This window comes from Hevea brasiliensis, chromosome 4 (genome assembly GCF_030052815.1).
Source record: "Hevea brasiliensis isolate MT/VB/25A 57/8 chromosome 4, ASM3005281v1, whole genome shotgun sequence".
Lineage (NCBI taxonomy): Eukaryota > Viridiplantae > Streptophyta > Magnoliopsida > Malpighiales > Euphorbiaceae > Hevea > Hevea brasiliensis.
This window is the reverse complement of record NC_079496.1, coordinates 86115302-86137155: the sequence shown is the minus strand read 5'-3', so window position 1 is coordinate 86137155 and position 21854 is coordinate 86115302. Positions and strand designations below refer to the sequence as shown.

Here is a 21854-nt window from a genome sequence, read left to right as displayed (position 1 = left end):
CAAAGAATATTTTTCAGCACAATTTCAGTCTTATATGACACAAAATGGCATTCTTTATCAGTCTTCCTGTATTGATACCCCATCCCAAAATGGCGTGGCCGAAAGAAAAAATCGGCATCTTCTTAAGGTAACTCGTGCTCTTCTTTTTTATATGAAAGTTCCTAAACACTTTTGGACGGATCTAGTTTCTACGGTATATTTTTTTATCAATCGTATGCCGTCTTCTGTCCTTAATGGGGATATTCCTTATACTGCTTTGTTTTCTACAAAATCTTTATTCCTTGCTGAACCTCGTTTTTTTTGTTGTACCTGTTTTGTGCGTGATGTTCGTCCACAGGTTACTAAATTAGATCCGAAGTCTCTCAAATGTGTCTTCTTGGGTACTCTCAGCTCCAAAAAGGGTACCGCTGTTTCTTGTTATCTTATTTCTACAGATGTCACATTTTTTGAGTCCACTCCATTCTTTCCTCAATCATCTGTGTATGAGAGTCAAAGGGAGGAGGATGATCTCTTAATATATACTGTCCAACCAATGTCTAGTCCTCTCCTACAGCCTGTTCCTTCTGTCTCTAGACCTACTTGACCTTCCGTTGTTCATGTTTATTCCAGGAGATTGGAGATTCCGGACTCAGATCCTCCACTAGCTACTTCGTTGGGAGATCCTGTACCTCATACTGATCATAATTCTGACCTAGACTTACCCATTGCTTTTCGTAAAGGTAAGCGTTCATGCACTTACCCTATCTCTTCTTTTATTTCTTATAATAAATTGTCTTCTTGTTCTCGGGTATTTTGTTACTTCTTTTGACTCTGTTCCTATCCCTAATACTGTTGGTAAGATACTGTTTCATCCTGGCTGGTGTGCTGCTATGAAAGAGGAAATGAAGGCTTTAGATGCTAATGGTACGAGGGAACTGTTGCCTTTGCCCATTGGTAAGAAAGCTATTGGTTGCAAATGGGTATTTACAGTAAAGGTAAATCTTGATAGTTCTGTGGCTAGGTTAAAAGCACGCCTTGTGGCAAAAGGATATGCTCAGACATATGGGATTGATTACTCTGACACTTTTTTTCTTGTAGCTAAACTTACTTCTGGTTGCTTGTTTATTTCTTTAGCAGCTACATATGATTGGCCCCTGCAGCAATTGGATATCAAGAATGCTTTCCTTCATGGTGATCTTCAGGAGGAGGTGTATATGGAGTAACCACTTGGGTTTGTTGCTCAGGGGGAGTTGGGTAAGGTTTTTAGGCTTCGGAAGTTTCTTTATGGCTTGAAACAAAGTCTTGGGGTATGGTTTGGGAGATTCAGTAAAGCAGTACAGGAATTTGGTATGTACAGGAGTAAGTGTGATCACTCAGTATTTTATAGGCAATCTGAGGCTAATCTAATTCTCCTGGTAATTTATGTGGATGACATTGTCATCACTGGAAGTTACGCTGCAGGTATTTCATCTTTTAAAACCTTCCTCCAAACCCAGTTTCAGACCAAAGACTTGGGATTGTTAAAGTATTTCTTAGGTATTGAAGCTATGAGAAGTAAGAAGGGTATTTTCTTAACTCAAAGAAAATATGTCCTTGATCTATTGACAGAGACAGGAAAATTAGGTGCTAAGCCTTGCAGTGCACTAATGACTCTAAATTTACAACTGTTAGCAGGGGATAGTGAGTTATTTGAAGATCTAGAGAGATACAGAAGATTGGTAGGAAAATTGAACTACCTTACTGTCACTCTTCCTGACATTACTTATGCCGTTAGTGTGGTAAGTCAGTTTATGTCTTCCCCAACTGTTACTCATTGGGAAGTCTTGGGACAAATCTTGTGTTATCTGAAGGGCGCTCCAAGAAGAGGATTGTTATATAGTAATCATGGGCATTTGAATGTTGAATGTTTTTCAAATGCCGACTGGGCTGGATCCAAAGGTTGACAGGAGGTTAACTACTGGATATTGCGTTTTTGTTGGAGGAAATTTGGTGTCTTGGAAAAGCAAGAAGCAGAGTGTAATTTCTCGATCTAGTGTTGAATCAGAATACAGAGCCATGGCACAATCAGTATGTGAGGTAATGTGGATACTTCAATTACTAGATGAGACAGGTTTTAAGACCTCCTTGCCTACGAAATTGTGGTGTGATAATCAAGCTGCTCTCTATATTGTTTCTAATCTGGTGTTTCATGAACAGACCAAACATATTGAGATTGATTGTCACTTTGTTCGTAAAAAGATTCAACAATAGATCATCTCAACAGGGCACATCGAAATTGGAGAGCAATTAGGAGATATTTTCACAAAAGCTCTGAATGGAGCTAGGATTGACTACATTTGTAACAAGTTGGGCATGATTAACATATATGCTCCAACTTGAGGGGGAGTGTTATGGAAAGTCAATCACTATATTATTTCTCTGTATATTCTGTATTCTGTATTCTTATTTAGGATTTCTTATTTAGGATTTCTGTCTAATTAGTAGAACACAATTATAGAAATCAATTGTATGTATATACCCATGTACAGATTAATTGAAATTAAAGAGAATTATCTCTTTCTACAGGATGGAAATTGAAAACAAGGCGGAAAAATTGAGTAAAGAAGCAAGAGGAGGGAGGGAAAGGTGAGATGTTGAAATCGAAAGGAAAAAGAAAGGAGAGGAAAAATTGTGTTTTGTTTATGCTAGTGTTCACAAGGATGGCCACCACCACCACCACCACCATGGACATAATTGATAAGGAAGCCATTTTCTTTCCCTTGAAGGAGGGAGAGTTGCAGAGAAGTGGGGTTTGGCTATGTTCCCAGTCCCCCTGTCCTGTATGGCTCTACCCAGCCAGATGCACAACCCTAGCAACGCCCATCAAAAACTCAACAAAATTTCAACAAAACCCAACAAACGTTCAACCAAACAAACCGTAAAACAAATTATAGGAGAACAGGAGAATTGAAACTAAAGAAAAAATCCCAACAAATCAGGGAATGGAAACAAATGTTCAAATAAAACCAAAAATAGATGAGTTGCAAATTACCTATAAATAACAAATCACAAATCCTAAGAATATTTCAACAAACTTTAAACATATTCGATGAGCACAACGGCATTAGGGAGATGTGGAAACATCAAAGTTCAACAAATTTAAATATCCTTCCGACGATTAGGAGATTTGGAAACATCGGATTTTACCTCTTCGTTGATTGGAAACATCGATGATTGGAGACTAGAGAGAAGAACTCAATGCAAGGAGCCAACAATGAAGAAGAATTTGGTGCAAGGAACCAACGATGGCGAGATTTGGTGCATTTGGAAACATCAAGTTAAAGAAAGAGTTGAAGAACTCTGTGAGCACAAGAAAGAGGAGGCATAGTGGTGAAGAAGTAGCAGCATTAGGGAAGACATCTGAGCTCTAAGAGGTTAAAAAAAATAGAGAGGAATATATAAGAGCTCAAAATGACATAGCATAGGAATTTCAATTCGTTGTGTTTTTCTTTGATTTTTATGAAAATAATCAAACCGAACCGAATTGAATAACTGAATTTTTATGAAATCATTAATTGAACCGAACCAATTGGCCTGAATAACCAAACAATATCATTTCGATTTTTTGGTTAAGCCATAAAGTGCTCGCTCATCAGTACCATTCTAGGTTGCAATGATCTTACCCGGTCATGCTAGGATTGTAAAATTTCTGTTAATTCATGTACTTTATTGATAAAATTTAAAGTTCAAGATAAAATTTTGAATAGCGCTAAAGTTTTTTCTTTTTTTTTTTTTGGACATTAGGCCTATAAAGAATTAGATACATGAATTCTCTTAGTTTCTTATTACAAAAAATTTTAAAAATTTCTAATTTATTTTACTAACTTCGGTTAACAATTACTTTCCAGGCATTGTCATTGACTTGTTCTATGAAGGAAAGGTTTTGGCACAGTTACAAGAGGTATCTTCTTAGTTAAAGTACTAGTGCCAATATTTGCAACTTAATTTTTGCACTTTAATAATTTAGTTTATGATTTTTATCCTTTTTTAAAAAAAAAATTGTTCTTGAAAAGGTCTTGCTTTTGAATTCATATCTTTAATTGCCTGTGAGTATACTAGATTTTTCTAGTCAAGTTTTTATTGGTTCTTAGTGGTATGTGCTTTTGTAATATGACTTAAAATATGGCCCTTAAAATATAAAAATGAATAAAATTTATTGCATAAAATATTTCTTACCATGTGAAACTTGAAGTTGTATTTCATTGAGAAGTATGCTTTCCCACCATATGTTTGTATATTGAGGATTAACAAGTGTCTTAACCTATAATGCCAATTGGATCTTCTCTTGTTTTCTTCTTTAGAAAGAGAAAAACAAGGATTTCTAGTATGTGTTGATGGCATTGAAAGAGAAGAATGGATAGGTTGCCAACATGAAGTGGTTGAAATGTAAGTGTGGAAACATGTATTTGGAGAGAATTTTTGCGTGTATTTCATTATGAATTAATCCTTTACACATCTCCTACTTATCTAAATATATTAGTCCTAGAATAGGAAAATAATTACAATAGGTAATTAAAATACGAAACAAAACTGTGCACAATCATTCCCTAATTGTCTGGGATTCCAACATTTTCTCCAAAGTTGGTTCATAAATATTGCACATACTCAACTTGCATACTAGAATATGAAACAATTTGCTACTTATACACTTAGCAAACACGTCAGCTAACTGTTCCTTTGAAGTCAAATGTGAAACACTTAAAGAACCTTCCATTATTTTCTCCTTTATGAAATGTTGATCAATCTCTATACGTTTGGTCCAATCATGCTAAGTTGGATTGTACACTATGCTAAAGAAGAAGAGAAGAACAGAAAATAGAAAACAATTGGAGAATTGTAGAGCTTGATTTTTCCCTTCAAGTTGATTGGGGTATATACTTGTGTACAAGAAACTAAAAAGGTAGAAATAAAGATTATAGCCCTTAATTACAGCCATAATTACTGTGCATGATTCTAGCCCTAATTATACACAATCACTACAAATCTGGTCTATTTACAGTAAGTATCTCAACACTCCCCTCAAGCTGAAGCGTATATATCATATGCTTCAAGCTTGCTACAAATGTATTCAATTCGAGGATTTCTAAGAGATTTAGTTAGAATATTTGCCAACTGATCATTTGAATTGACAAAACTGTTGACAATACATCCAAACTCAATCTTCTGTCTAATGAAGTGACAATCCACCTCTATATGTTTAGCTCTTTTGTGGAAAAATGGGTTAGAGGCAATATGCAGGGTAGCTTGATTGTCACATATCATTTTCATTTGTTTAACCTCCCTATACTTCAATTGTTGAAGGAGTTTCTTCAACCAGATGAGTTCACATGTTGCTAAAGCTATGTCCCGATATTTTACTTCTACACTTGATATGGCACTACATCCTGCTTTTTTACTTTTTCAGGATATTAGATTTGCGCCAATTATTATACAATATCCAGAAGTAGATCGTCTATCTGATGAGGAACTTGCCCAGTCTGCATCTGAATATCCAACAATTTGTGAGCGACCTTTATCTTCATATAACAAACCTTGTCCTGGAGCTCTGTTGATGTAGTTGAGAATACGAATAACTGCATCCCAATGGCTACTGCATGGTGCCTGGAGAAACTGACTAACCACACTCACAGCAAAAGAAATGTTTGGTTGTGTGATTATAAGATAGTTGATTTTACCAACCAGTCTTCTATATCTTTCAAGATCTTCTAATGGCTTCCCCTGTCCAGGAACAAGTTTGACACTTAGGTCCATGGGAGTGTCTACATGTCTACAGTCTAACATCCTTGTCTCCTCCAATATATCCAAAGCATATTTTCTTTTAGAAATAGCAATACTTGTCTTTGATTGTGCCACTTCTATTCCCAAAAAATATTTCAACTTCCTAAGTCTTTAGTCTAAAAGTTACAAAACAAATGCTGTTTGAGTTGGGAAATTCCATCATGATTATTTCCTATGATGAAAATATCGTCAACATAAACCACCAAATAAATACATTTGCCATGACCATCATGCTGGAAAAATACTGAATGATCGGCATCACTCCGAGTCATTCCAAACTGTTTAACCACAACACTAAACCAACCAAACCATGCTCTCAGAAACTATTTTAGACCATATAGAGACCGTTTAAGATGACATACCAGGCCAGACTCCCCCTGAGCAACAAATCCTGGTGGTTGCTCCATGTATACTTCTTCAGCTACCTTACCATGTAAAAAAGCAATCTTAATGTCTAGCTGATGAAGGGTCCAGTGTTGGATTGCAGCTAAGGAAATGAGAAAACGAGCAGATGCAATCTTGGCTACTAGAGAGAAGGTATCACGATAATCAAGCCCATATATCTGTGTCTACCCTTTAGTAACTAACTTGTCAATTTTGCTATCAAGTCCCACCTTAACTGTATAAACCCATTTACATCCAACAGTAGATTTGCCCTGTGTTAGTGGCACCAAATCCTAAGTTCCATTATTATGGAGAGCAGTTATCTCCTCAACCATTGTAGCACTACCCTAGATGGTCCAATGCTTCTCTAATAGTCTTTGGGATAGGAGCATTAGGCACATTGGAGATAAAAGCATAGCAGGAGGGAGACAAATGGTGATACCGCAAAATATTATAAATTGAAGAAGGATTACTAGATGATCTAAGAAATTTTTTGAAGGGCAATAAGAGGGATTCTTGCTTTTACTAGTGGCATGACCGGTGTTGGCAATGGTGGAACAAGAGATGAACCACCAGGAGCTGCTTCTGTACCTGTATCATATGAAGGAATATTGGGGATATTAGCAGCAGGATGAGGATGACGAGAGTAGACTTGGAGAGGAGGTGGGTTGACTTGAGGTGGTGGAATAGTAGGAATTGGCAAGGCATTAGGAATGAGATTTCTGTCTGCTATGTTGAATGAAAAGTAGGGAGACATTTCAAAGAATGTTACATCTGTTGAGACAAAATATCTGTTTGTAGTTGGATCATAACATTTATAACCTTTTTGAAGATGAGAATATCCTAAAAAGATACACTTCACTGATTTATGTTGGAGTTTGTCTTTTTCAGGAGTGCGATCATGAACAAAACACATACATCCAAACACACGCAGGATCAGTTGATGGGAATTCTAGTATGCAAACTACACTGAGTGAGGACTTTGATGTTGCAAAACAAGAGAGGGCATTATGTTAATCAAATAACAAGCAATAAGAATAGCATCCCCCAAAAACGTAGAGAAACATTATGATGTACGAATAAAGTTCCAGTAGTTTCAGTAAGATACCTATTTTTTCGCCTGGCGACCCCATTTTGTTGAGGGGTATAAGTACAAGAAGTTTGATGAGAAATGCCCTGAGAAGACAAGAAATGAGTAAAACGAGAAGAGAGATATCCTCTTGCATTGTTACTACGTAAAACTTTTATTTAAACACCAAACTGATTACGAATTTTAAAACAAAAATTTTGAAAGATAGAGAATAATTCATAATGATTATTTATTAAAAATAACCAAGTACAATGAGAATAATCATCAATAAATGTAACAAAATAATGAAATCCCAAAGTTGAACTGACATGACCTGGACTCCAAATGTCTAAATAAACAATGTCAAACATAGAGGTAGTCCTATTATTAACTCGCTTTGGAAAGGAAGCACAAATTTGTTTTCCAAGTTGACACGACTTACATTCTAAAGAAGACAAAGTAGAAAAACTAGGAGTTATTTTCTATAACTTACCAAGACTTGGATGGCCTAGACGACTGTGAATAAGATTAGGAGAAGTGGAAGCAAAAGCAGCTGGAGGATTTTGAGTTGAGAGATGGTACAGTCCTTGTGACTCATGTCCTGCTTCAATCATCTTCCCCGAACCTCGGTCCTATACAACAATAGTGTCAGCAGTAAAGGTAATAGAACAATTAAGGTTTTTACCAATAATGCAGGGATTGGACCAACACTCTCTCTCAAGTTGGTTCATGTATATCACTCATGCCCAACTTGTACATTAGAGGATGAAACATTTTATTGCTCAATCCTTTAGTGAACATGTTGGCCAATTGTTCCTTAGAGGCCACATGAGAGACATTCAATGATCCCTCTATAATTTTTTTCTTTTATGAGTTGTCGGTAAATTTTTCTATGCTTTGTCCGATCATGCTTTACTGGATTATGAACAATACTGGTAGGAGCTTTGTTATCACAAAACAAAAATAAACCATTTGTTTCTAACAGTTTCATCTCTTCCATTAACTTTCGTAACATAATAATTCACAGATGCCTTGAACCATGGCTCTGTATGCAGCTTTTGCACTGGATCTAGCGGTCATATTTTGTTTCGTGCTTCTCTAAGTGATCAGGTTACTACTAATAAAAGTAAAATAACTTGTAGTTGACCTCCTATCATCAACTAATTCAGCCTAATATGCATTTGTAAATACCTTTATCTAAAGGTGTCCATGTTTAGAGAAAAGAAGTCCTTTTCCAATGACATATTTCAGATATCTCAAAATGCGAAGAACAACATCTAGATGAGATTAAGGGTCATGAATATATTGACTTACCAGACTTGCTACATAATCTATGTCTGGTCTAGTGTGTGAAAGGTAGATCAATCTGCCAACCAATCTCTGATATCTCCCTAAATCCACTGACTCTCCAACTCCAGCTTGCAATCTATGATTTGCTTAAATAGGGGACTCTATTGGTTTACAGCCTAGCATACCCTTTTCTTCCAGAAGATCCAATATATATTTTCTTTGAGAAAAAGATCTCTTTATCTGATCTGATAGCCTCTATTCTAGGAAAGTACCTGTTGAGATTTAGAGAAAATTGAAGAATTTCTTGATGTATTTCAATGTGTTACAATGATTCAAATTTATTCACAAAGGCTAGAGCCTTAATAGGAAATAAAATAAAAGCTAATAAATATAAATATCCCTAATATTACTAATTTACATTCTAATTTATAGCTAATGCACTAATTAAGGGATTCTAACACTCCCCCTCAAGTTGATTCATGTATGTTACACATGCCCAACTTGCAAACTAGGGTATGAAACACCTTACAACTTAACCCTCTGGTCTTCTCATCCTCAAACCCTGGAGGAATTTCTATGTACACTTCTTCTTCCAAGTCACCATGTAGAAAGGCATTTTTAACATCAAACTGCTGCAAATCTCACTCAAGATTTGCTGCTCATGACAATAGAATTCTGATGGTATTCATTTTTGCAACAGGAGCAAAAGTCTCTCAGTAATCTACTCCGTACATCTGTGTGAAGCCTTTTGCCACCAGTCTGGCCTTATACCTCTCAATTGAACCATCTGCTCTATGTTTCACATTAAACACCCACTTGCATCCAACTGGCTTCTTTTGCAGTGGGAGAGTAACCATTTTCTATGTCTCATTCTTTGCCAAATCTTTCATCTCCTCCACCATAGTTGCCTTCCATTTTGGATCGAAACAAGCTTTCTTCCAATCCTGTGGGATAGAGACAAAGGAAACAGATAGTAGAAAGGCTCTGTAGGATGGAGACAGAGAATTATAGGAGATGAAATTAGAAATGGGATGTTTAGTACAGGTCCTAACACCTTTTCGAAGAGCAATAGGAATATTAAGATCATTATCAGAAGAAGGAAGAACAGACAGAGAATCAAAATTAGACTCATCAAGAGCCAAAGGAGATTCATCACATACCTCAAGATGTCCAGGAATTGAATCCAAGGATTCTGGTAGATCAACAATCTCCTGCTCGATAGCTATATCTGTCTTGTTTCGCCAAGTATATGTTCTCAAATCTAGCCGTTTTAGTCTTTCTCGAGATTTAGGTGATTCTCCCTGAGTATCATTGTTAGGTATAGGCTCTAAACCCAGATTCTCCCCTTGAAATTGAAGGTTAGGAGAGGATGAGGATAAAGGAAAATACACCTCTTCCTTCTTATGCTCTCCTTGAAGAGGTGGATGGAAATAAGATTCAGATTTCTAAACGTAATGTCCATACTCACAAAATATTTCCGTGAAGGACGATGATAACACCTATAGTCATTCTGAGGACTAGAATAACCAACAAAAAGACATTTCAGGGCTCGAGGTTCTAATTTCCCACTATTAAGCTTATGAACTGTTATGGAAAGTCAATCACTATGTTATGGAAAGTCAATCACTATATTATTTCTCTGTATATTTTGTATTCTGTATTCCTATTTATGATTTCTTATTTATGATTTCTTCCTAATTAGTAGAACACAATTATAGGAATCAATTGTATATATATACCCATGTACAGATTAATTGATATCAATGAGAATCATCTCTTTCTACATGGTATCAGAGCAGGTCATCAATCTAGGGTGACTATTTGTTCTCACTACCCAGCTCAGGAGAGACCTTGGCCGCCGACCGGCCGTTTCAACCCCGATCAACATCGCCGGTGTCATCTCAACCACCTCAAGTATAACCATTAAAGGACTTCTGAGGTTTGGCTCTCAGATCCTATTTCGGTATTTTCTTGATTTATGATTTTGGGTTATTTTGCTGCTATAAGCACTTTGGATTAGCGTTTCGGTTAGTTTTCTTTGTCTCAACAAATGGCAGACAATAAGTATGTTATTTCTGATGTGATTCCGGTGATGACTAAGATCACGGAACACAAACTTAATGGTTCGAATTACCTGGAGTGGAGTAAAACTGTTAGGGTCTATTTGCGTAGCATTGATAAGGATGATTACCTTACTAAAGATCCACCCACTGATAATACACGACAAACTTGGCTAAGGGAGGATGCTCGGTTATTTTTGCAGCTTCGGAACTCGATTCATAGTGAGGTAATTAGTTTAATTAATCACTGTGAATTTGTTAAGGAATTGATGGATTACTTAGATTTTCTCAGATTCAGTAAAGGGAATATCTCCGTATTTATGATGTTTGTAAGGCATTCTACCGTCTTTGAGAAAGAGGATAAGTCTCTCACGGCTTATTTTATGGATTTTAAACGTATATGAGGAACTTAATGTATTGTTGCCTTTTAGTCACGATGTGAAAGTTCAAAGAGCCCAACGGGAGCAACGGTCGTTATGAGTTTTCTTGCGTGTCTTCCTTGAGTATGAGATCGCTAAATCTCGATTCTCTCCGCTCGAGATTTCCTCTTTGCATAAAACGTTCACACGGGTTCTTCGAACAGAGAGTACTCAATCTTCACAGCCTGCCAGTAGTGCTCTTATTAGTCGTAATCCAAATGGACAACAGGGTAATAGAAGAGGAAGTAGAGGAGGAATTACAGGCAACAGAAGTAATCAGCGTAATGGAGAGGCTAGTTCTAATCAGGACTCAAGAGGAGTCATTTGTTATTATTGCCATGAGCCTGGCCATACAAAATATAATTGTCCGCAACTTCAGAGAAAAAATCAGCGATCATAGATGGCAAATATGGCAGCAGAGAATTCTACAGTATCTTCTTCTGAGAAAACTATTTTGGTATCTGCAGAGGATTTTGCACAATTTTCCCAGTATCAGGCATCTCTAAAGCCTACGGTTCACATCGCGATCACGAGTCGTAAATCCACAACATGCCTTGAGTCTTCTTCATCCAAATGGGTTATTGATTCAGTGCATGCATCACATGACAGGTAATTCTAGTATTCTATCTGCTTTTCAGTCTAATCTCACTTCCTCTACTGTTACTTTAGCTGATGGTTCTACTTCTTGTGTCATGGGTTCTGGAACTGCGAACCCGACTTCGTCAATTTCTTTGTCTTCTGTTTTGTGTCTACCAAAATTCTCTTTTAATCTACTTTCTGTTAGTAAACTTACTCGTACCTTAAATTGTTCTGTTTCCTTTTTTCCTGACCAGTGTTTGTTTCAGGATCTTACGACGAAGCAGATTATTGGTAGAGGATGCGAGTCAGGTGGTCTCTACATTCTGGAAAATCATGTACCGCGGTCGCTTGTTTGCTCTAGTACCTTAACACCTCTTGAAGCTCATTGTAGATTGGGTCATCCTTCTTTGTCTACCATGAAGAAGTTGTGTCCTCAATTTCAGTCTTTATCAGTACTAGAATGTGAGTCGTGTCAGTTTGCAAAACATCATCGTTTGCCTTCTGTGTCTAGAGTCAATAAATGGGCTTCATCTCCTTTTGAGTTAGTTCATTCTGATGTTTGGGGTCCTTGTTCTGTTACATCTAAAACTGGATTTCGTTATTTTGTTACTTTTGTTGATGATTACTCTCGTGTTATCTGGTTATATTTAATGAAGAATCGTTCTGAGTTGTTTTCTATCTTTTGTGCCTTTTGTAATGAAATCAAAACTCAATTTAATATTTCTGTGCGCATATTAAGAAGTGACAATGCCAAAGAATACTTTTCAGCACAATTTCAGCCTTATATGACACAAAATGGCATTCTTCATCAGTCTTCCTGTGTGGATACCCCATCCCAAAATGGCGTAGCCGAAAGAAAAAATCATCATCTTCTTGAGGTAACTCGTGCTCTTCTTTTTCAGATGAAAGTACCTAAACACTTTTGGGCGGATGCAGTTTCTACGGCATGTTTTTTGATCAATCGTATGCCGTCTTCTGTCCTTAATGGGGATATTCCTTATACTGCTTTGTTTCCTACAAAATCTTTGTTCCCTATTGAACTCCGTATTTTTGGTTGTACCTGTTTTGTGTGTGATGTTCGTCCACAGGTTACTAAATTGGATCCAAAATCTCTCAAATGTGTCTTTCTTGGGTACTCCCGGCTTCAAAAAGGGTACCGTTGTTTCTCTCCTACTCTTAATCGTTATCTTATTTCTGCAGATGTCACATTTTTTGAGTCCACTCCATTTTTTCCTCCATCATCTGTGTATGAGAATCAGGGGGAGGAGGATGATCTCTTAATATATACTGTCCAACCAATGTCTAGTCCTCTCCCACAGCCTGTTCCTTCTGTCTCTAGACCTACTCGACCTCCCGTTGTTCATGTTTATTCCAGGAGATTGGAGATTCCTGACTCAGATCCTCCACCAGCTACTTCGTTGGGAGATCCTATACCTCATACTAATCATGATTCTGATCTAGACTTACCCATTGCTCTTCGTAAAGGTAAACGTTCATGTACTTACCCTATCTCTTCTTTTGTTTCTTATAATCAATTGTCTCCTTGTTCTCGGTGTTTTGTTACTTCTTTAGACTCTGTTCCTATCCCTAATACTGTTGATGAGGCACCTGTCTCATCCCGGGCCGGTGTGATGCTATGAAAGAGGAAATGGAGGCTTTAGATGCTAATGGTACATGGGAACTATTGCCTTTGCCCACTGGTAAGAAAGCTATTGGTTGCAAATGGGTATATACAGTAAAGGTAAATCCCGATGGTTCTGTGGCTAGGTTAAAAGCACGCCTTGTAGCAAAAGGATATGCTCAGACATATGGGGTTAATTACTCTGATACTTTTTCTCCTGTAGCTAAACTTACTTCTATTCGCTTGTTTATCTCTTTAGCAGCTACATATGATTGGCCCCTGCATCAATTGGATATCAAGAATGCTTTCCTTCATGGTGATCTTCAGGAGGAGGTGTATATGGAGCAACCACCTGGGTTTGTTGCTCAGGGGGAGTTGGATAAAGTTTGTAGGCTTCGGAAGTCTCTTTATGGCTTGAAACAAAGTCCTAGGGCATGGTTTGGGAGATTCAGTGAAGCAGTACAGGAATTTGGTATGCAAAAGAGTAAGTGTGATCACTCAGTATTTTATAGGCAATCTGAGGCTGGTCTAATTCTCTTGGCAGTCTATGTGAATGACATTGTCATCACTGGGAGTGACTCTGCAGGTATTTCATCTCTTAAAACCTTCCTCCAAACTCAGTTTCAGACCAAAGATTTGGGATTGTTAAAGTATTTCTTGGGTATCGAAGTTATGAGAAGTAAGAAGGGTATTTTCTTGTCTCAAAGAAAATATGTCCTCGATCTATTGACATAGACAGGAAAATTAGGTGCTAAGCCTTGTAGCGCATCAATGACTCCAACTTTACAATTGTTAGTAGGGGATAGTGAGTTGTTTGAAGATCCAGAGAGATACAGGAGATTGGTAGGAAAATTGAACTACCTTACTGTCACTCGTCCTGACATTGCTTATGCCGTTAGTGTGGTAAGTCAGTTTATGTCTTCCCCAACTGTTGCTCATTGGGAAGCCTTGGAACAAATCTTGTGTTATCGAGGAAGAGGTTTGCTATATAGTAATCATGGGCATTTGAATGTTGAATGTTTTTCAGATGCCGATTGGGCTGGATCTAAGGTTGACAGGAGGTCAACTATTGGATATTGCGTTTTTATTGGAGGAAATTTGGTGTCTTGGAGAAGCAAGAAGCAAAGTGTAGTTTCTCGTTCTAGTGCTGAATCCGAATACAGAGCCATGGCACAATCAGTATGTGAGGTAATGTGGATACTTCAATTACTAGATGAGACAGGTTTTAAGACCTCCCTGCCTGTGAAATTGTGGTGTGATAATCAAGCTGCTCTTCATATTGCTTCTAATCCGGTGTTTCATGAGTGGACCAAACATATTGAGATTGATTGTCACTTTATTCGTGAAAAGATTCAACAACAGATTATCTCAACAGGACACATCAAAACTGGAGAGCAGTTAGGAGATATTTTCACAAAATCTCTGAATGGAGCTAGGATTGACTACATTTGTAACAAGTTTGGCATGATTAACATCTATGCTCCAATTTGAGGGGGAGTGTTATGGAAAGTCAATCACTATGTTATGGAAAGTCAATCACTATATTATTTCTCTGTATATTTTGTATTCTGTATTCCTATTTAGGATTTCTTATTTAGGATTTCTTCCTAATTAGTAGAACACAATTATAGGAATCAATTGTATATATATACCCATGTACAGATTAATTGATATCAATGAGAATCATCTCTTTCTACATGAACAAAGCAAACACAACCAAATACCTTTGGAGGAACGGTATATGAATTTTTACGCTGTAAAACCTCTAAAGGACTCTTAAACTCCAATATCCGAAGAGGCATCCTGTTAATAAGATATGCAGCAGAAAGAATAGCATCCCCTCAGTAAGGTTTAGGAACATTCATGGTAAACAAAAGAGACCTAGCAACCTCAAGTAAGTGTTTATTTTTTCTCTCAGATACCACTTTTTGTGAACTAGTATTAACACAAGTCTGATATAAAATCCCATGTGTCTTCAAATACTCCTGAACGACTCTATTCATATATTCTGTACCATTATCAGTTTTCAATATTTTAACATGAGTATCAAAATGTGTTCTAATCATTTTATGGGACTGCTGGAAACAAGAGAAAACTTCATTTTTCCCTCTCATCAAATATACCCAAGTTAACCTACTTCAACAATCAATAAAGGTCACAAACCATCTGTAACTCGATAAAGACACAGTATGAGTAGGCCCCCATACATCAGAATGGATAGTCATAAAAGGAACTGAAGCCTTATATTTATTGCAGGATAAGACTGTCTAGTATGTTTAGCAAACGCACAGGCATCACATACTAACAATTCAATTTTACATTATTTAAACAAAAAATGATGAAGTTTTTCTAACACAGTAAATGAAGAATTTCCTAGTCTCCTATGCCACATGATAATTTGTTCCTCAGCACCCATAGATTGCCCTAACATGGCCTAGCCAACATAATCATTAAAAAAAAATAGCCCATCTTGCAGTCTACCACTGTCAATTATTCTCCCTATCGTCAATTCCTGAAATACACGGTGAGTTGGGAAAAATTTAATTTTGTAGTTTAGAGCTTTTGTGATTGAACTGACAGACAAGAGGTTAATAGGAAAGCTAAGCACATGTAAAACAAAACTAAGATTTACATTAGGAGTGCATTTAAGAGAACCTGTTTCAAAAATACTAGATAAGGATCCATCCGCAGTGCGGACTTTTTCTTTTCCTGAACATGGAGAATAGGATATGAATTTATTTGAAGAGCTTGTCATATGCTTGTTTGCTCCAAAATCTATAACCCAAAAGGAATTATTAAGATTGGCAAGAAAAACATTACCTGAATTGACGAAGTTAGAAGAGGCAACTGTGGTGGATTGTGATTCAAGTTGTGATAGCAAACGCCTTAAGAGTATGTATCTCTTCATTGGAAAACATCCCAATGGTGGTAGTATCTTTAAATAGATTCACAGCCTCGGATTTATTAGTTTGTGGTCTAGTAGGGCTCATTCTTTTTCCTCCATGCCCTTTAGTGGGGCATCCATGTAATTTCCAACGGTGTTCCTTAGTATGTTGGTTTTAGTCACAATGTAGTTGATCCTTATCTAATGAACTCTGTGAATGTTCACGTGAGGAATTAGCAACTAGCCCTGCCTTATTAACAGATATAGAATGAATCATTGCACTTCTCCTACTCTCTTCCTGCTGAATATAAGAGTATGTCTGTCTTAAGGTAGGTAAAGGATCCTTCCCAAGCACTTGAACCCTAATTTGATCATATTCCACATTCAACCCAGCAAGAAAATCATAGATCCGCTCTTTCTCTACCAACTTTTGAAATTTAACTGCATCATCAGGATATGAGGCCTGAAAGTCCTGGTAAAAATCCAATTTCTGCCATAGACCACTCAATTCTGCATAATATTAAGCAATAGTTAGCTCACCCTGTTTCATATCATGAACTTTATTTCGAAACTCATACACTTGTGCATCGTTCCCAACTTGAGAATAGGTCTGAGAAACTGCACTCCAAATAGCCACTGCACTATTCAACAGTAAATATCCATGAGCTATATGTGGTTGCATGGAATTGATAAGCCATGACATGATAAAAGAATTTTCTGACTCCCACTGACTGTAGGTAAAAGCAAACTTTTCTGGTTTTTGCTTATTTTTAGTAAGATAACCCTGCAACCCTATAGTTTGAATAAAAAGGAGACACGATCTAGACCATGCAAGGTAATTTGTCCCATCAAGCTTTACGGGGCTAATAATTAATGAGGGATTTTTAGTTATAGTAGTCATTTTCTCTTCAACTATTAAATTTTTTGCATTAGACATGATTCAGAGAACTGATTAAAAGAAATAGTAGGGAAAAAAACAAATACCCAAAAACAAAATTGCAAACCAATAGATAGGAAGGGGTTGAGCAGAGGCGCGGTACATTAGGAATGTTGTCGGAAACAAGTGCAACCGAAAAATTGACAAGAAACAAGCTCACGAGCCGGCGCGTATACATGAGGCGAAAACCTTCTGTCAGTGCGTGAGATCACGCGCCTCACCGGATGGCTGCGAGACTCCAGGCAAGGACCCACGATGAGGTTCTCTTCCTTCTTAGAGGGGCGGTGATAACTACCTTTCTTGACAGACCCGGTTTCAAGGCTTACCTACACAAACTCTAACTATTTCTCACTGTTCTCTCTCTGCGAAAAAAAAAAATTTGCCAGATAAAATGGCTAAGGCTCTAATACCATGTTGAGATTTAGAGAGAATTAAAGAATTTCTTGATGTATTTCAATGTGTTACAATGATTCAAATTTATACACAAAGACTTGAGTCTTAATAGGAAAGAAAATAAAAGCTAATAAATACAAATATTCCTAATATCACTAATTTACATTCTAATTTACAGCTAATGCACTAATTAAGGGATTCTAATAGTACCTTAGTCTCCTCAAGTTTTTAATTTCAAATCTTGTGCTAGGCATTTCTTTAACTGGGCAATTTCTTCTTTATCATCCCCTGTCACTACTATATCATCTACATAAAAAATAAGTAATGTGATCTTACCTCTACAATGTTTTATAAACAGAGTGTGATCAACATTACTCTGATAGAATTCAAAGGAGATCATTGCTTTGGTGAATCTATTAAACCATGCCTTAGGAGACTACTTTAGACCATACAGGGCCTTTTTTAATCTGCAAAACCTTCCCTCTAGTTTTCTCATCATCAAACCTTGGAGGTATCTCCATATATACTTCTTCCTTTAAGTCTCCATGTAAGAAAACATTCTTGACATCAAATTGTTGTAAATCCCAGTTAAGATTTGCTGCACACAATAATAGAATCCTGATGGTATTCATTTTTGTAACAGGAACAAAGGTTTCCTGATAGTCCATCCCATATGTCTGTATGAAACACTTTGCTATCAATCTAGCTTTATATCTCTCAATTGAGTCATTTGCTTTATGCTTTACAATGAACACCCATTTGCATTAACAAGATCTCATGTCCCATTTTTTGCCAAAGCCTTCATCTTCTCAATTATTGCAGACTTCCATTTTGAATCAAGGTATGCTTTCTTCTAATCCTGTGGGATAGAAACAGAAGAAACATACAAGATAAAGGCTTTATACAATGGGGATAATGAGTTATAAGACATAAAATTAGAGATGGGATGTTTGGTACAAGCTCTGACCCCTTTTCTTAGGGCAATAAAAATATCAAGATCATAATTAGAATTATCAAGAAAAGGAGAAGACTCATTACATATCTCAGGATGTCCAAGCTCTGAATCCAAGGTTTCTGATTGATTAGGAGTATTATGCTCAATGGCCTCATCCATTTTATTCCCGATGAGTGTAGGTTCTCAGATCCAACCTATTCAATCTCTTTATAGGTTGAGGTGATTTTTTTTGAAACATACTAAGGTGAATCCTCTTGAACATCATTATTCTCTTCTTGAGGGATTAGGAGGAAAGAAGATGAGGCTGGAAGAAACACCTCTTCTCTCTTAGTCTCCTACTGTAAAGGTGTTTGAAAATATGGTTCAGATTCCCTAAAAATGACATCCATGCTCACAAAATATTTCCTGAAAGGTGGGTGATAACATTTGTACTCTTTTTGAGTACTAGAATACCTCACAAAAACACACTAAAGAGTCTAATTTCCCAACATTTGTCTTATGAACAAAACACACACAACCAAATACTTTGGGTGGAACAGTATAAGAGTTTTTTTCCTAGCAAAACTTTCAAAGGACTTTTAAAATTTACGGTTCTAAGAGGCATCCCATTAATCAAATATGCTACAAACAGAATAGCATCTCCCCAATAAGATGTAGGAAGGGTCATAGTGAATATAAGAGCCTGAGGTACCTCAAGTAAATGTCTATTTTTCCTTTCAAATACTCCATTTTGTATACTAGTATTAACATCACTAGTATGATATAAGATGCCATGTGATTCCAAATAATCTTGAAACACTATATTCATATATTTTGTACCATTATTAGTTCTTAGAATTTTTACTTGGGCAAATTGAGTACAAATTATCTTATGGAATTGTTGGAAACAATAAAACACCTCGCCTTTTGTTTTTATTAAGTAAACCCATGTTAATCTAGTGCAACAATCAATGAAAGTAACAAACCATCGATACCTGGATAAAGATACAATTTGGGTAGCTCCCCACACATCAAATAAATAGTCATAAACGAATCAAGGCTTTATTACTTATTGAAGGATAAGACTGTCTTGTGTGTTTAGCTAGTTCGCAAGCATCACAAACTAAAATTCTGACTTGCATTGTTTGTACAAAATGGGATATAACCTCTCTAAAGTTTGAAAAGAAGGATTTCCCAATCTCATGCCACTGGAGAATCTCTTGGTCAGCACTCATGGATTGTCCTAACAAAGCTTGGTTTGTTTTAGGATTTGAGGAACCGCCACAGTCATCCAGTACTTATAAGACATTTTGCAGTGTACAACTACTAATCATTCTCCTTCTTTTCAGTTTCTGAAATATATAATGAGTAGGGAAAAATGAGATCTTACAATTAAGGGTCTTTGTGATGGATCTAAATAAGGTTAATAGGAAAGTTAGGCATATGCAATACTGATGTGAGATTCAAATTAGGAGTGCATTTAACAGAATCTGTTTCGAAGATACTGGTTAGGGATCTGTCTGCTATTCAAACTTTTTCTTTTCCTAATCATGGTGAATATATTTTGAATTTGTTTGAAGAGCCGGTCATGTGTTTGTTTGCTATACAATCTATAACAAAAAAAGTTTTTTCAAGATTGGCAAGAAGAGTATTACTTGATTTGATAAAGTTGGAAGAAGCAACAATAGGCTGAGATTCTAACTATAACAGCAAATGTCTTAGGGATTGTACTTCCTCATTAGAAAGAATTCCAAATGTAGTTGTATCCCTAAAAAACTCCATTGTTTTAGATGCATTGGCTTGTGGTCTTGCTGAGCCCCCTGCTCTTTTTCCTTCTTGCCCCTTGGTTGGGCAGCCATGGAGTTTCCAGCAATGTTCCTAAGTGTGGCGGGATTTCCCATGATAGGCATAATGCAAATGATCCTTATTTGATGAACCAGAGCTAAGTGACTGTTCTTTAGAGACAGTAGCAATAAGCCTTGGCTTGTCAATAGGCGTAGGATGAACCATAATACTTCTTCTGCTTTCCTTCTGCTGAACATAAGAATAAGTTTGCCTTATTGAGGGTAAAGAATCCTTACCAAATATCTAGACCTTAATCTGGTCATATTCTATGTTTAGCCTAGCAATAAAATCATAGATAAGCTCCTCAACCGATTTCTAGAACTTAATAGTGTCAATGGCACATGTGGCCTGGAAGTCTTGGCAGTAATCCAATTATTGCTAGAGACCACTTAATTCAGTAAGGTATTAAGCAACTATCATCTCACCTTGTTTCGTACTGGGAACTTTGTTTCGTAATTCGTAAAATTGTGCATCATTATGCATTTGAGAGTAAGTTTGGGACATTGCACTCTAAATGGAAGCTGTACCATTCAACGGCAAATATCCACAAGCTATCTGAGGCTGCATGGAATTGATAAGCCAAGATATTACAACAAAGTTCTCTGATTCCCGCTGGCTATAGATTGAGCTAGTAGTTTCAAGTTTTTGTGTATCTCTAGTAATATACCCCTATAGTCCTCTAACTAGAATAAACAAAAGACAGGATTTGGACCATGCCAGATAATTGGTTCCATTAAGTTTTACAGGACTAATTTGTAAACAGGGATTATTACCTAAAACACGAATTTGTCCCTCAGCCATCACCTTTTTTCCGTCAAAAAAATTTTAGGACAGGAAAAATTTCATGGCATGAGACTTAAACCAAAAAGAAAAGAACTACCAGGAAACAAACCAAATCATGGTAAGAACCAAGGTTGGGCAAAGGTGCGCTGCACTAGGTGGGTTGCTGGAAGAAGAATGGCTGAAAAAAAAAAAGGCTGGAAGACATCTTATGTGCCGGCTGCCACGACCTGGCCAAGGAGTCATAACCAGCACTAGGGAATGGGTTGACGTAAAGCTGTTGGAACCCGTAACAAGCCTAAAACTATATATTGTGACCTTCTAAGGGCCCACATAACTGCTTTAGAACTTTTCATAAAGTCTAAGGGAGGTTCTTTCCTTCCTAAGACTCAAACTCATTAGAAAGGCTTAAACTTTAAGTGTATCATGCAGAAATTTCTTTTTTTGTTTCTGTCTTTTATTATTATTATTGTACTAAATTTCATTTGTACAAAACTGAGCTCTTTCTGTAACTTTTACATGACTGTTATAAACTACATAGCTTTCTTTCAATTGTTTTCCTAGGAAGAGCATACTTTAGACCTTTACTTTCTTATCTCTTTCATGGCTATTTATCATTTCCATACATAAGTTTTAGAAAAGTTCCCCTTAAGGAACATTTTTTTCTTAGACAAGGTATTTTAAGTTTAACTACATTCTATTAATCACACTATCTTCACTTCTTTGTGAACATTCGGTCTACCCTTGGTATTGAAATGCACAAGAGGATCATTGATTACTCCAATAGACTTTTATTAAATTTCTCAAATGTGTGACTAATAGGACATTACTTGACTTTTTCATCATTACTTAATTATGCAACA

General features: G+C 36.7%; 1 protein-coding gene across 4 annotated transcripts in view; it reads left to right on the top strand.

The window, feature by feature from the left end:
- Nucleotides 1-21854, top strand: part of LOC110656125 (uncharacterized) — a 95521-nt gene that overhangs the window by 38011 nt on the left and 35656 nt on the right. For all 4 annotated transcript variants that reach the window (XM_021812728.2, XM_021812727.2, XM_021812730.2 and 1 more), the window contains one exon: nucleotides 3867-3919. In XM_021812728.2, the coding sequence (XP_021668420.2) occupies nucleotides 3867-3919 (53 nt within the window). The remainder of the gene's footprint in view (nucleotides 1-3866; nucleotides 3920-21854) is intronic.